General features: G+C 46.7%; 2 protein-coding genes across 2 annotated transcripts in view; both read left to right on the top strand.

Moving 5' to 3' along the window:
- Window positions 1-10,453, top strand: part of LOC126035471 (uncharacterized) — a 32,792-nt gene extending 22,339 nt beyond the window's left edge. The window contains exon 2 of the mRNA XM_049794097.1: window positions 9,042-10,453. Within this exon, the coding sequence (XP_049650054.1) occupies window positions 9,120-10,250 (1,131 nt within the window). The 5' untranslated portion in view covers window positions 9,042-9,119 and the 3' untranslated portion in view covers window positions 10,251-10,453. The remainder of the gene's footprint in view (window positions 1-9,041) is intronic.
- The window catches only part of LOC126035454 (uncharacterized), a 136,468-nt gene that overhangs the window by 105,354 nt on the left and 16,280 nt on the right, over window positions 1-14,834 (top strand). The window lies entirely within an intron of this gene.

Raw genomic sequence — 14,834 nt, 5'->3', positions numbered from 1 at the left:
TTTCTGCAGCTTGCTCTATCACTCTCTCCTCCCCAAAGATCTGCTAGATCTGGAGGAAACTGCATGATTTTCCTATCACACAGTGGTAAAGGGACCCTCATGGAGATATTTTTTTTCCTCTACAGGGAAACTCTTTTACAGGCTGTCATGGTTTAACCCCAGCTGGCAAGTAAGCACCACACAGCTGCTCGCTTACTCCCTCCACAGCGGGATGGGGAAGAGAATCAGAAGGGTAAAAGTGAGAAAACTCATGGGCTGAGATAAAGACAGTTTAATAGGGAAAGCAAAAGCCGCACACACAAGCAAAGCAAAACAAGGAATTCATTCACTACTTCCCATCGCCAGGCAGGGGTTCAGCCATCTCCAGGAAAGCAGGGCTCCATCACATGCAAAGGTTACTTGGGAAGACAAACACCATCACTTCAAATGTCATCCCTTCCTTCTTCTTCCCCCAGCTTTTACTGCTGAGGATGACGTCATGTGGCCTGGAATATCCCTTGGGTCAGCTGTCCCAGCTGTGTCCCCTCCCAACTTGTGCACCCCCAGCCTACTCACTTTGGAACAGTATGAGAATCAGAAAAAGCCTTGATGCTGTGTAAGCACTGTTCATCAGTAACTAAACCATCCCTGTGTTATCAACACCGTTTTCAGCACAAATCCAAAACATAGCCCTATACTAGCTACTATGAAGAAAATTAACTCTATCCCATCCAAAACCAGTATATAAAGATACTGAAGTATGAAAAATAAAGACATAATAATAGGTAATTGCATGTTTCCTGGTCTCTGAGCAGTGACACTGCTTTGTTTATATGAAGGTTTGCCAGCAGGCCCAGCTCCTCCCAGTACCAGCATAGCCGACTGCTGGTAGCTTTCAGTACTACTTTGCTTTCCTTCCTGTACCTTGCACCAACCCCAGGTAGGACAGCGAGTATGGGAATATGCATTGGATCAGGTGAGAACTGGACAATAAAAATGGCGGAAATGAGTCTGCTTGCACCTGTGGGAAAGTGGAAATTGTAAACAGCACAGCACGAAGGAGTGCTGAGGCAGAAAGAGTGCTGAGGCACTGCAGCACTAGCAGTACCTTCAAAGTAGAAGGGCTCTGAATTTGCACTGATTGCTTGTATATTAGATGAACATCCTACTTATCTCTTATATAATACCGCAATAAGCCCATTTACAAAGGGTTTGTGAGAGAATGTCAGAGATATGGGCACACATTTGCACACCAATGTGTCCAACATGCTCAGTCAACTTCTAATGTATTGACTTCTTTATTTGTGTTACTAATGGTTGCTAGTGCCCTATTTAGCCTTTCCTTGAACTTAGAGATCTGCTAGCTAAATGTTTCTGAATTTGGGAATCTAACTAAGATAACAATGTTTTCATTAGATGACAGTTAGATGCATGGATCTAAATATCTCTCATTTGGCCTAGAAAGCTAACAAGAGAACTTACAAGAGCTGTTGTAAGAACAACCAGTTCCTGATGCTGTTCCACAGGTGTGAAATGTAAGGTCAGTTTAAAGCACTGAGGTCAGCAGATATCATTTTCTGATCTCAGCCCTGTCTTTATAAAGCATTAAAGCCTCTAATTGGCACTTTGGAATTGGTCATTCAATAATTATGAGGCTTAACCTAACCCAGCAAGGGAAAAAACAGGGATTCAGTACTCATTTCAGTACAGTTCCCCAAGTACTGAATTCAGACCTGTTCCTGTTGTTTTTTCTTTTCTGGGTTAGGAGTGGAGAGCATTGACAGAGTTGGCTCAGCTGTAGCAAACCAAGGAAATCCAAATCTTTAATCTTCTTATAAAAGACTTCTTTATATTTTAAAAAGCGATTGTCCTGTGATCCATTATACATTTCCTTTATGCCGATCATTTTATGCATTTTTCCTTAGAAACTATATCCTTTCACAATTCTACTGCCTGTCAGTGAGGAGGTAGAAGAGACAGCAAGCATATTTAATGTACCTTCTTGTCCTGGTTTCAGCTGGGACAGAGTTATTTGTGTTCCTAGTGGATGGTACAGTGCTATGTTTTGAGTTCAGTATGCAAAGAATGTTGATAACGCTGATGTTTTCAGTTGTTGCTAAGTAGTGTTTAGACTATAGTCAGGGATTTTTCAGCTTCTCATGCCCAGCCAGCGAGAAAGCTGGAGGGGCACAAGAAGTTGGCACAGGACACAGCCAGGGCACCTGACCCAAAGTGGCCAACGGAGTATTCCATACCATGGGACGTCCCATCTAGTATAGGAACAGGGAGAGTGAGGGCGGGGGGATCGCGGCTCGGGGACTAACTGGGTGTCGGTCGGTGGGTGGTGAGCAATTGCACTGCGTATCATTTGTACATTCCAATCCTTTTATTATTGCTGTTGTCATTTTATTAGTGTTATCATTATCATTATTAGTTTCTTCTTTTCTGTTCTATTAAACCGTTCTTATCTCAACCCATGAGTTTTACTTCCTTTCCTGATTTTCTCCCCCATCCCACTGGGTGGAGGGGGAGTGAGTGAGCAGCTGCGTGGTGCTTAGTTGCTGGCTGGGGTTAAACCACGACAGTCCATTTTGGCGCCCAACGTGGGGCCCGAAGGGTTGAGATAACAACAAACCTGACCAGAGCCTGTTACAACAAATTTGTTACAAGCATTCATTATATTGGTCTACTAGTCGCTGGTCATTATTTTGGTTTATGTGTTCTTAGCGTTGTTGCTCTGGTTTTTAAAGTTCTGTTATGTATCACCTTGCGTGCTGTATGTAGTCCCTCTTCTGCTGCTTATCATCCGTGGGAGGTTGATTAAGGTTTTCGCTTTGATGTATTGTGTAACACTGGTTTATGGTATGATAAAGTCATCGGCTGTGGGATTAATCCGGTATTTGCACTCAGCATTGTCACCTTTATACTGCGGAAGCCATCTGTGGGAAACTATTAATAATTACACCATTTACCTTTCCTCCATGGAAAACCAGTCTATGGGTGGGGTACCTCTCTTCCTCTCTCCTTTCTCCTTCAGTCCAGTTACAATGGCATTTGAGAATTTTGAAAAATTTGAATACTCTTGGAATGTTGAGACCAGCACGGGCCTAGCCCTACTGCTAGGAATTAGCATGCTCCTGAATGTGGTTCAGCTCTCGTTTAAGGTTAAACAACTATTTAAGAAGATCACCCAGAGATCTGCCCCAAGGCTGGATAATTATGAGTGGCAGGGTGTGTGGGGTAGTATGGGCAAGTACCTAGAAAAGTGGGCACCTCCAGTGTTTTGGAAATTCACCCCTGAACAAGTGCAGAATCCAGAAGAACTAGTTAAATATTTGGAAAAGGTATGCTGTCACCCCGACAGCTCCAGAGAGATACAAATCACTGCAACGTGCTGGGGCCTGGCCCATGCCTATTGAGCCCTGTTCGACACAACTCAGTACCCTCAAGGGGAAGAGAAGGTGTCTGGACCTAACAACAAAACGATGAGCACTGTGGTCACCCAAACCTCGGCAACGGGCGCTGCGGCCCCTCCAGCCCCGGTGACGAGCATTGCTGCCACCCAGACCATGGCGACAGGCACTGCGACAACTCCAGTCCCAGCAACAAGCACGGCAGATACCCAAACCTCGGCAACGGGCACTGAGGTCCCTCCAGCCTCGGCAATGAGCACGGCAGCTACCCAAACCCTGGTGACAGATAATGCGCTTATCCAAAACCCGGCGAGTGATACTGCAACTGAACCAGCGGACCAACATGCACCAGTATCAGTTGCCCCTGTACATAAAAAGAAATATACAAAAAAATCAGTTCGTTTAGCGAAGGATGAAGGTGAACCAGGGTCATCACGGGAACAGGAGAAAGAGGCAGAACCAGAGGTAATAACCCGGTCCCTATCCTTGAGTGAGCTGCGGGATGTGCGAAAAGATTTCAGCTGCCATATAAGTGAGCATATTATCACCTGGCTCCTCCAATGCTGGGACAATGGGGCTAATAGCTTGGAATTAGAAGGTAGGGAAGCCAAGCAGCTGGGATCGCTTGCCAGGGAAGGTGGCATTGACAAGGCAATTGGAAGAGGGACACAAGCCCTCAGCCTCTGGAGGCGACTCCTGTCAAGTGTGAAGGAAAGGTACCGCTTTAAGGAAGATGCTATATGTCAATCAAGCAAGTGGACAACCATGGAGAGAGGTATCCAATATGTGAGGGAATTAGCCGTGCTAGAGACAATTCATCATGACCTGGACAACCCACAATTTCCCAAAGATCCAGACGAAGTCCAATGCACACGACCCATGTGGCGGAAGTTTGTACGGAGTGCACCATCGTCCTATGCCAACTCACTGGCAATAATGGCCTGGAAAGACGAAGAGGCACCGACAGTGGAGGAAGTGGCTCGCCAACTCTGTCAATATGAAGAAAATCTCTCCTCCTCCCAACAAGCCTGCATTTCGGCTGTGGAGAAGCTGTCCGAGGATTTCCAGCAATTCAAAGAGGATATGTCCTACTCCACACATGTAAGGACCAGTGTCTCAGCTATTAGGAGTGAGCGTTCTTCTGCCCAAGAGAGAGAATATAGAAGGTACACACCACGAGGTGCCCTGTGGTTTTACCTATGTGATCATGGAGAGGACATGAGGAAATGGGACGGAAAACCTACCTCAGTCCTAAATGCACGGGTACATAAGCTGTGAGGAAAAACCCCCACAAAAGGGGATTCTACCAGGAAAAATGCCGCTCCAGTTTCCAAACAGGGTAGAAGGGCTGATCTTATTTCTGATCCTCTTGAAGGGACTTTTGAGCCAATTTTACGAGAAGTGAGTAAAGAATACTCTGTCCAGGATTAGAGAGGCCCTGCCTCCAGCCAGGGGGAGGAAGGGGATAACTGGGTCTATTGGACTGTGTGGATTCGATGGCCTGGCACGATAACCCACAGGAGTATAAGGCTCTAGTAGACACTGGCACACAGTGCACAGTGTACCCTAATGCCATCAAGTTATAAAGGGGCAGAACCCATTTGTATTTCAGGTGTGACAGGGGGATTCCAAGAGCTAACCGTATTGGAAGCTGAAGTGAGACAAACAGGGAATGAGTGGCATAAACACCCCATTGTGACTGGTCCAGAGGCCCTGTGCATCCTTGGCATAGACTATCTCAGGAGAGGGTATTTGAATGACCCAAAGGGGTATTGATGGGCTTTTGGTATAGCTGCCTTGGAGACAGAGGGCACTGAACAGCTGTCTACCCTGCCTGGTCTCTCTCAAGACCATTTGATTGTGAGGTTGCTGAGGGTTGAAGAACAACATAATAGCAGCTATGTCTCCACTGACTAATACAAAGGAAACACAGGCCTTCTTAGGTGTTGTGGGGTTGTGGAGAATGCACACCAAATTACAGTCTGATTGTGAGCCCTCTCTGTCAAGTGACCCAGAAGATGAACGATTTTAAATGGGGCCCTGAGCAACAACAAGGCTTTGAACAAATTATACGGGAGATTGTTAATGCAGTAGCCCTTGGACCAGTCTGGGCAGGACAAGATGTTAAAAATGTGATCTATACTGCAGCCAGGGAGAATGGCCCTACGTGGAGCCTCTGGCAGAAAGCACCTGGGGAGACCCGAGGCTGACCCCTGGGGTTTTGGAGTCGAGGATATCGAGGCTAGCTATACTCCGACTGAAAAAGAGATATTGGCAGCATATGAAGGAGTTTGAGCTGCCTCAGAAGTGGTTGGTACTGAGACACAGCTCCTCTTAGCACCCCGACTGCCAGTGCTGGGCTGGATGTTCAAAGGGAGGGTCTCCTCTACACATCACGCAACTGATGCCACATGGAGTAAGTGGATTGCACTGATCACACAACAGGCTCGCATAGGAAACCCCAGTCGCCCAGGAATTTTAGAATTGATCACGGACTGGCCAGAAGGCAAAGGTTTTGGAATGTCGCCAGAGGAGGAGGTGGCACGTGCTGAAGAAGCCCCGCTGTATAATAAACTGTCAGAAAATGAGAGGCAATATGCCCTGTTCGCTGACAGGTCCTGTCACATTGTGGGAAAGCATCGAAGGTGGAAGGCTGCTGTATGGAGACCTACACAACAAGTTGCAGCAACTGCTGAAGGAGAAGATGAATCGAGTCAGTTTGCAGAGATGAAAGCCATCCAGTTAGTGTTAGACATTGCTGAAAGAGAAAAGTGGCCAGTGCTGTATCTCTATACTGACTCATGGATGGTGGTAAATGCCCTGTGGGGGTGGTTACAGCAATGGAAGCAGAGCAACTGGCAGCACAGAGGTAAACCCATTTGGGCTGCCGCGCTGTGGCAAGATATTGCATCCCGGCTAGAGAATCTGGTTGTAAAAATACATCATGTAGATGCTCACGTACCCAAGAGTTGGGCCACTGAAGAACAGCAAAACAACCAACAGGTGGATCAGGCAGCCAAGACTGGAGTGTCTCAGGTGGACCTGGACTGGCAACATAAGGGTGAGCTATTTATGGCTTGGTGGGCCCATGATACTTCAGGCCATCAGGGAAGAGATGCAACATATAGATGGGCTCGAGATCGGGGGGGTGGACTTGACCATGGACACTATCACACAGGTTATCTATGAATGTGAAACGTGCTGCAATTAAGCAAGCCAAGCAGTTAAAGCCCCTGTGGTATGGAGGGCGATGGCTGACATATAAATATATGGGAAGCCTGGCAGATTGACTATATCACACTCCCACAGACTCACCAAGGCAAGCGCCATGTGCTTACAACGGTGGAAGCAACCACCGGATGGCTGGAAACATATTCTGTGCCCCATGCCACCACCTGGAACACTATCCTGGGCCTTGAAAAGCAGGTCTTATGGTGACATGGCCCCCCAGAAAGAATTGAGTCAGACAACGGGACTCATTTCTGAAATGACCTCATAGACACTTGGGCCAAAGAGCATGGCTTTGAGTGGGTGTATCATATCCCCTATCATGCACCAGCCTCTGGGAAAACTGAGCGATACAATGGACTGTTAAAGACTACATTGAAAGCAATGGGGGGTGGCACTTTCAAACATTGGGATACACATTTAGCAAAAGCTACCTGGTTAGTCAACACCAGAGGATCTGGGCATCGGGGCGGCCCTGCCCAGTCAGAACTTTTATGCACTGTAGAATGGGATAAAGTCCCTGTAGTGCACATGAAAAATATGTTAGGGAAAACAGTCTGGGTTACTCCTGCCTCAGGCAAAGGTAAACCCATTCGTGGGTGTCCTGGGTTCAGCTGGGATAGAGTTAATTTTTACAGGAACCTGGGAGGTGGGGGCATAGCCGGGGCAGCTGACCTGAACTAGCCAAGGAGCTATTCCATACCATGTGACATCCTGCCCAGTATATAAATGGGGAGCGGGCCGGGGGGTGGGCTCTGTTTTTTTCGGTGGGGGAAGTGGCGGAGCGTCGGGTCCCGGGTGGTGAGCAGTTGCACTGTGCATCACTCTTTTTTGTATACCTTTTTTCATTAGTGCCGTTGTTGTTGTTGTAATCTCTTTTGTGTTTGTCCCAGTAAACTGCCTTTATCTCAACCCTCGAGGTTCCAGTTTCTTTTCCTTTTCTCTCCTCCGTCTCCTCCCCATCCCACCGGAGGGGGGCGGAGGAGTGAGCGAGCGGCTGCGTGGTCCTTTGTTACCGGCCGGGCTGAAACCACGACAGTCCTTTTTGGCGCCCAACGTGGGGCAGAAGGGTTGAGATAACGACAGATCTGGCCAGAGCGTGTTGAAACAAATTTGCCAAACGCATTTCTTAGATATATAGATGTTAGTCACAATGTTGTTTCATTTGTTTACATGGTGGCGTTTTGTAAGCTCTTATATGCTCTATGTATTGCCTGTAGTTGCGTATCTCATCTCTGGGAGAGTGATTGGGATTATCATTTTGCTGTACTGGGCAATGTCGACTTATGAAATGATTACATCACTGGTCATGAGGTTAAGCTGGTATCTGTATGAGGCAGTGATATCATTTCCATACTTTGGGCGCCTTCTGTCGGATTTTATTGGTAATTACACCCAATCCATGGGGAAATTAGGGGGGGATACCTCCCCCCGTCCGTTCACCTCCCTCTTCTCCTTCCGACTAATTACAACAGCTTTTGAGAATTTTGAATATCCTTGGGATGCGCAAGCCAATGTGCTGTTAGTGCTATGCCTCCTGAATATGTTTCAGGTCTTGTTTAGGGCTACAAAAACGCTCTTTAAGAGTACCACTCAGAGATCTCCCCCAAAGCTGGAGACTCATGGGTGGCACGGCATGTGGGAGCATATGGGCAAGTATCTAGAGAACTTCTCACCGCCAGTGACTTGGAAGTTCACTCCCGAACAACTACAGAACCCTTATGAAGTGACAGAATATTTGAAAGAAAAATGCTGTGGCTATTCCAAAGACATACAACTCGCTGCACTGTGCTGGGCTCTGGCCAATATCTACCAAACACTGCTTGATATTATGCAGCACCCTCGGGGGGAAAAGGGGGAAAAGATGGAAAACAGGACAACATGTACCGTGGCCGACCTCTGGGGTTTTGGAGTCGGGGATATCGAGGATCCGAGGCTCGCTATACTCCAACTGAAAAAGAGATCTTGGCAGCATATGAAGGAGTTCGAGCCGCCTCAGAAGTGGTTGGTACTGAAACACAGCTCTTCTTAGCACCTCGACTGCCAGTGCTGGGCTGGATGTTCAAAGGGAAAGTTTCCTCTACGCATCACGCGACTGACGCCACGTGGAGTAAGTGGATCGCACTGATCACACAGCGAGCTCGCATAGGAAACCCCGGTCGCCCAGGAATGTTAGAAGTGATTACGGACTGGCCAGAAGGCAAAGATTTTGGAATGTCGCCAGAGAAAGAGGTGACACGGGCCGAAGAAGCCCCGCTGTATAATAAACTGCCAGAAAATGAGAGGCAATATGCCCTGTTCACTGATGGGTCCTGTCGCATTGTGGGAAAACATCGAAGGTGGAAGGCTGCTGTATGGAGTCCTACACGACTAGTCGCAGAAACTGCTGAAGGAGAAGGTGAATCGAGTCAGTTTGCAGAGGTGAAAGCCATCCAGCTAGCGTTAGACATTGCTGAAAGAGAAAAGTGGCCAGTGCTCTATCTCTATACTGACTCGTGGATGGTGGCAAATGCCCTATGGGGGTGGCTACAGCAATGGAAGAAGGGCAACTGGCAGCGCAGAGGTAAACCCATCTGGGCTGCCGCACTGTGGCAAGATATCGCTGTTCGGATAGAGAAGCTAGTGGTAAAAGTACGTCACGTAGATGCTCATGTACCCAAGAGTCGAGCCACTGAAGAACATCAAAACAACCACCAGGCAGATCAGGCCGCCAAGATTGAAGTGTCTCAGGTGGACCTGGACTGGCAACGTAGAGGTGAGCTATTTATGGCTCAGTGGGCCCACGATACCTCAGGCCATCAGGGAAGAGATGCAACATATAGATGGGCTCGAGATCGAGGGGTGGACTTGACCATGGACACTATCTCACAGGTCATCCATGAATGTGAAACATGTGCTGCAATTAAGCAAGCCAAGCGGCAAAAACCCCTGTCACATGGAGGACGATGGCTGAAATATAAACAGTGGGAGGCCTGGCAGATTGACTATATCACACTCCCACGAACACGCCAAGGCAAGTGCCATGTGCTTACAATGGTGGAAGCAACCACTGGGTGGCTGGAAACATACCCTGTGTCCCATGCCACTGCCCAGAACACTATCCTGGGCCTTGAAGAGAAAATTTTATGGCAACACGGCACCCCAGAAAGAATCGAGTCGGACAACGGGACTCACTTCCGAAACAACCTCGTAGACACCTGGGCCAAAGAACATGGCATTGAGTGGGTGTATCACATCCCTTATCACGCACCAGCCTCCGGAAAAATTGAACGGTACAATGGACTGCTGAAAACTACATTGAGAGCGATGGGGGGTGGAACTTTCAAGCATTGGGATACACATTTAACAAAAGCCACCTGGTTAGTTAATACTAGAGGATCCGCCAATCGGGCTGGCCCCGCCCAACCAAGAGATCCACATACTGTAGAAGGGGATAAAGTCCCTGTAGTGCGCATGAGGAGTATGTTAGGAAAGACAGTCTGGGTTAGTCCTCCCTCAAGCAGAAGCAAACCCATTCAAGGGGTTGTTTTTGCTCAAGGACCTGGGTACACCTGGTGGGTGATGCAGAAGGATGGGGAGGTTCGATGTGTACCTCAGGGAGATTTGATTTTGGGAGAGAATAGCCAGTGAATTGGGCTGTATGATATTTAACTGCTAAATAACCTGCCAATGCATGTCATTGTATCTATAGTGTCTATATGCCATATCAAGGGTATTATTGTGAGAATTATCCAAATGACTACAGGATGGACTTTTGAAACTGAGCCAAGTACAACAGCGATAGAACTTGAACTGGCACCCACCAATTTCCTCAAGATCAACATCTTCGACCTGCAGACCAGGGGCATGAGTTGCACCAAATGTACTAGCCACAAGTTCCAGAGGCAGCGTACAACAACCCAACATCTCACACCATCTCTCTCTTATCCTGAAGAACTGTTACAACAGATAGAGCCCCAAAATTGATGGACACATTAGAGGGATAGCCCATAGGCTAAAGGAACACCGTGTGTGTGTGCGAGGTCAGGGGGTGGAGTCCATATACTTATATATAAGACAAGGAAAGTTGTAGTGGTTGATTGGAAAAAAAATAAAAAAAAGTAAGATCTGGGCATGATGTAGATGGTATAGAATAAGGGGTGGATAATGTCCTGGGTTCAGCTGGGATAGAGTTAATTTTTACAGGAACCTGGGAGGTGGGGGCATAGCCGGGGCAGCTGACCTGAACTAGCCAAGGAGCTATTCCATACCATGTGACATCCTGCCCAGTATATAAATGGGGAGCGGGCCGGGGGGTGGGCTCTGTTTTTTTCGGTGGGGGAAGTGGCGGAGCGTCGGGTCCCGGGTGGTGAGCAGTTGCACTGTGCATCACTCTTTTTTGTATACCTTTTTTCATTAGTGCCGTTGTTGTTGTTGTAATCTCTTTTGTGTTTGTCCCAGTAAACTGCCTTTATCTCAACCCTCGAGGTTCCAGTTTCTTTTCCTTTTCTCTCCTCCGTCTCCTCCCCATCCCACCGGAGGGGGGCGGAGGAGTGAGCGAGCGGCTGCGTGGTCCTTTGTTACCGGCCGGGCTGAAACCACGACAGTGGGATTGCTTTAGCTCAAAGGCCTGGGTGCACTTGGTGGGTGATGCGAAAAGATGGGGAAGTCCGATGTGTGCCTCAAGGGGATTTGATTTTAGGTGAAAATAGCCAGAATTAAACTGTATGATATTAGTTGCTATATAACCCTGCTACTGTATGTTATCATTACTATAATTGTTATATGCTATATCCATGGTATTATAGTAAGAATCACTTAGATCAAGCAAGAAAGAACTGTGATAAAATGGAGCAAAGCGCAGTAGTGGTGGAACCAGAACTGACTCCAGCCTGCAACAATCCAACGGTGCACACCATCCTCCTGCTGTGTCAAATGTCACCTGCTTGTCACACCGCACTGAAGCCCAATCCTGCTCTACTGACTGAGAGGACTTCACACCACCCCTCCTGCCCAGACAGACTGGTATGACAGATGGAGCCCAGAGACAGGAACTAAATGAACTCAACGAACATTTTATAACTATGACCCATAAACTAAAGGAATGATATCTCTGTGTGTGTATATATATAAAATTGTTAGTATGTCTCAAAGGGATGGAAAAGGTGATGATGATTGACCGGGATGTAACTAAAGGTATGGGAACTGAGCATGACGTCAATGGTATAGAATAAGGGGTGAATACTGTCCTGGTTTCAGCTGGGATAGAGTTAATTGTCATCCTAGTAGCTGCTATAGTGCTATGTTTTGGGTTCAGTATGAGAAGAATGTTGATAACACACAGATGTTTTCAGTTGTTGCTAAGTTATATTTAGACTAAAGTCAAGGATATTTCAGCTTCTCATGCCCAGCCAGCGAGAAAGCTGGAGGGGCACAAGAAGTTGGCACAGGACACAGCCAGGACAGCTGACCCAAAGTGGCCAACGGGGTATTCCATACCATGTGACACCACATCTAGTGTATGAACTGGGGGGAGTGGGGGTGGGGGATCGCCACTCGGGGACTAGCTGGGTGCCAATTGGTGGGTGGTGAGCAATTGCACTGTGCATCAATTGTGCATTCCAATCCTTTTATTATAGCTGTTGTCATTGTATATAGTATTATCATTATTAGTTTTTTTCTTTTCTGTTCTATTAAACCCTTCTTATCTCAACCCACGAGTTTTACTTCTTTTCCTGATTTTCTCCCCCATCCCACTGGGTGAGGGGGCAGTGAGTGAGTGGCTGCATGGTGCTTAGTTGCTGGCTGGGGTTAAACCATGACACTTCTCAAGGCAATAAATCATTTTCACCATTCCTGTTCCTTTTCCCAAAGTTTGTGACTAAGAAACACACTTTTGAAGATGGAGTCTAAAACTTTGGAGGTTTCTGTATGTGTGTTTGTTTGACTGAAAACCCAAGATATATGCTAAGCCCACGACATAATTTTCAGAGCCAGCAATTTAATGAAAATTATTTTCAGTTTTTATTTCCTACCACAGGCTTTCTGAAGCATTCTCAGAATTTTCCTTTCAGGCTACACTAAAGCAGTTCTGAATCAATATTTATGTAAGGGTATGAAGGAGTAAAGCACCTTCTGCACTCCACCCAACAGGAGTTTGGAAAAAATTATACATTTTTGGTAGCTCATTTGCAATATGTGGAAAAGGACAGTCTTTGTACTTTACTTACTTGCTGGCTGGGGTCTACTTCAGTCTTAGCTAAAAATTTAAAAAATATACAAAAATTATTTTTCAGAGGGCAGAGGGTTAAATAATTTCCCCAACCCCTTCAATTTTTTTCAGAATTTAAATGTATGTCCTCTATAAAAGTAAGATTTCTACTCAGGAAGTCAGATCTAGACATGTGTAAAACACTTCCCCATTCAATTAAAAGAAAAAGGCCTTTTAATGATGTTTCCACATTGGACAAATAAAATAGGCTGGTTCTATCTATAACCTGCTACAGAAGGCTGGGATTCCTTATTGCCAGTTCTCTCTGTTGGATTCTCAGGGGGAAGGAAAAAGGAAAACATAGGGAGGAGTGCTGGCCTTTGTTGGTCATTGGCAGGGGCAATTTCAGCATCTACCATTCTTTGAAGCTCCTGCCTCCTGCTCCACAGTGTAGAGCTGGGCAGGTATCTTTTTCAGAATGGGAGGAGAAACCAAAAGGTAGTTCAATACCCTTTTTACTTGGTGTCTGGGGAATTCAGGAGCCTGACATTTCTGTCTCCATACTTAACTCTTTTCTCCCTTCTGTGAAAAAAAATTGTGACTACCTAGCCTGTTTTCTTTCTCCCTGCCTAAAAATGAAATCTTCTTATTGTTACGGATACACGACTAACCAAATCCAACAGGTGTTAAAACTCAGATTTATTCTTCAGCAAAAGTTAGTTAGAAGTCCGGTAACATTTTATAAAACCACAGGCTCAATGATGTAAAGAGAATTAATACTACACGGCCGACTTAAGAATCCCCAAGATTTAAAGTGATGGTGAGACAAGGGGAGTCAAAAGAATCTCAGTAGATATAATAAAGGGGGATGAAAGATGATGTTTAGCACTTACATTGTTGAAATTAGCTGAGGCAGAGACAGTCCTTGATAAGAAGAACTGGCCCCAAGAACCAGCCAATGAGGCAGAGACAGTTCCTGATAAGAAGCAGGAGCTGGTCCCAAGAACCAGCCAAGACTGGTCTTGTGGCTTGGGTGAATACCGAGAAACCACTGAGCCTGCACAAGAAAAGAGGTTACTAGTAGTGATGAAGAGGAGTTGTCTATCTTCATCTCTGCGACCACCAGATGACCACCATAAGGAGGCACTGCGTAAGCGCAGTTGAGAGGAGACTATGGAAATGACTTCTTGAAGCTAATTTTAATATGAAGCGGGGATAGGTCATGTATATGTATAGGTGTATTGTGAAACTCTATGTATATGTAACACTTGACTGTATAAACTTGAAGCGAACTGCCGAGTCAGGCGCGCACGACTTTGGTGGGACTACCCCCCCCCCCCCCCCCCCCCGTGCTGCCCAGCGCTGAATGAACATACCTACTTTACAATCTTACTTATTGTGAAGTCTGTTTTCCGCACGTTGTGATGGTCTGACAAATTCAATGTCTCAAACATCCGCTAAAAGAGCTTTGGTGGACAAAACAACCTCTGTAAAAATGCTGGAGTTTTGTGAACAGGACAATGTGGCCAGAGGAGAGGGCCCCACGGAGGGTGGGAATGCACTTCTCCAAAGCCCCAATTCCTTATCTTAAGTGACCAGGAGAAGGAACACAATTTATGCCTTCCTGGAGGAAGAAGGCCCCATGGAAGTTGGGACTGTGCTTCTATCTTAAGTGGTCATGCCAGCAGGAAAAGAGAGGCAACTCCACAATGAAGGCCCCCACCCAAAGCTCACTAACCGATTCCGGTGAACCCCGGGTGTGGGAACTGCGCATGTTGAGATCATCAGCTAACACACTATAAAAGAGGAGAGAACGAGTCCTCAGTGCGCGCCCTCTGGAACTGGATCTCTACGCTGGCTGGACCAACGCTGGACCCAGGACTGGTGAAACCCTTCTCTTCTCTCTTTCTTTCTTTCTTTCTCTCCCTCTCTCTCCCTCTTTTCCTTCTCTCTTTTCCACAGTCCCTACACCTCATCCTTTTAAACATAAACCATCGACCAAGTCTGAGACTAGGAGTGGACCT

The sequence above is a fragment of the Accipiter gentilis genome, chromosome W (assembly GCF_929443795.1).
Source record: "Accipiter gentilis chromosome W, bAccGen1.1, whole genome shotgun sequence".
NCBI lineage: Eukaryota > Metazoa > Chordata > Aves > Accipitriformes > Accipitridae > Astur > Astur gentilis.
The sequence above is the reverse complement of the archived record's forward strand: the minus strand, read 5'-3'. Positions and strand labels throughout refer to the sequence as shown.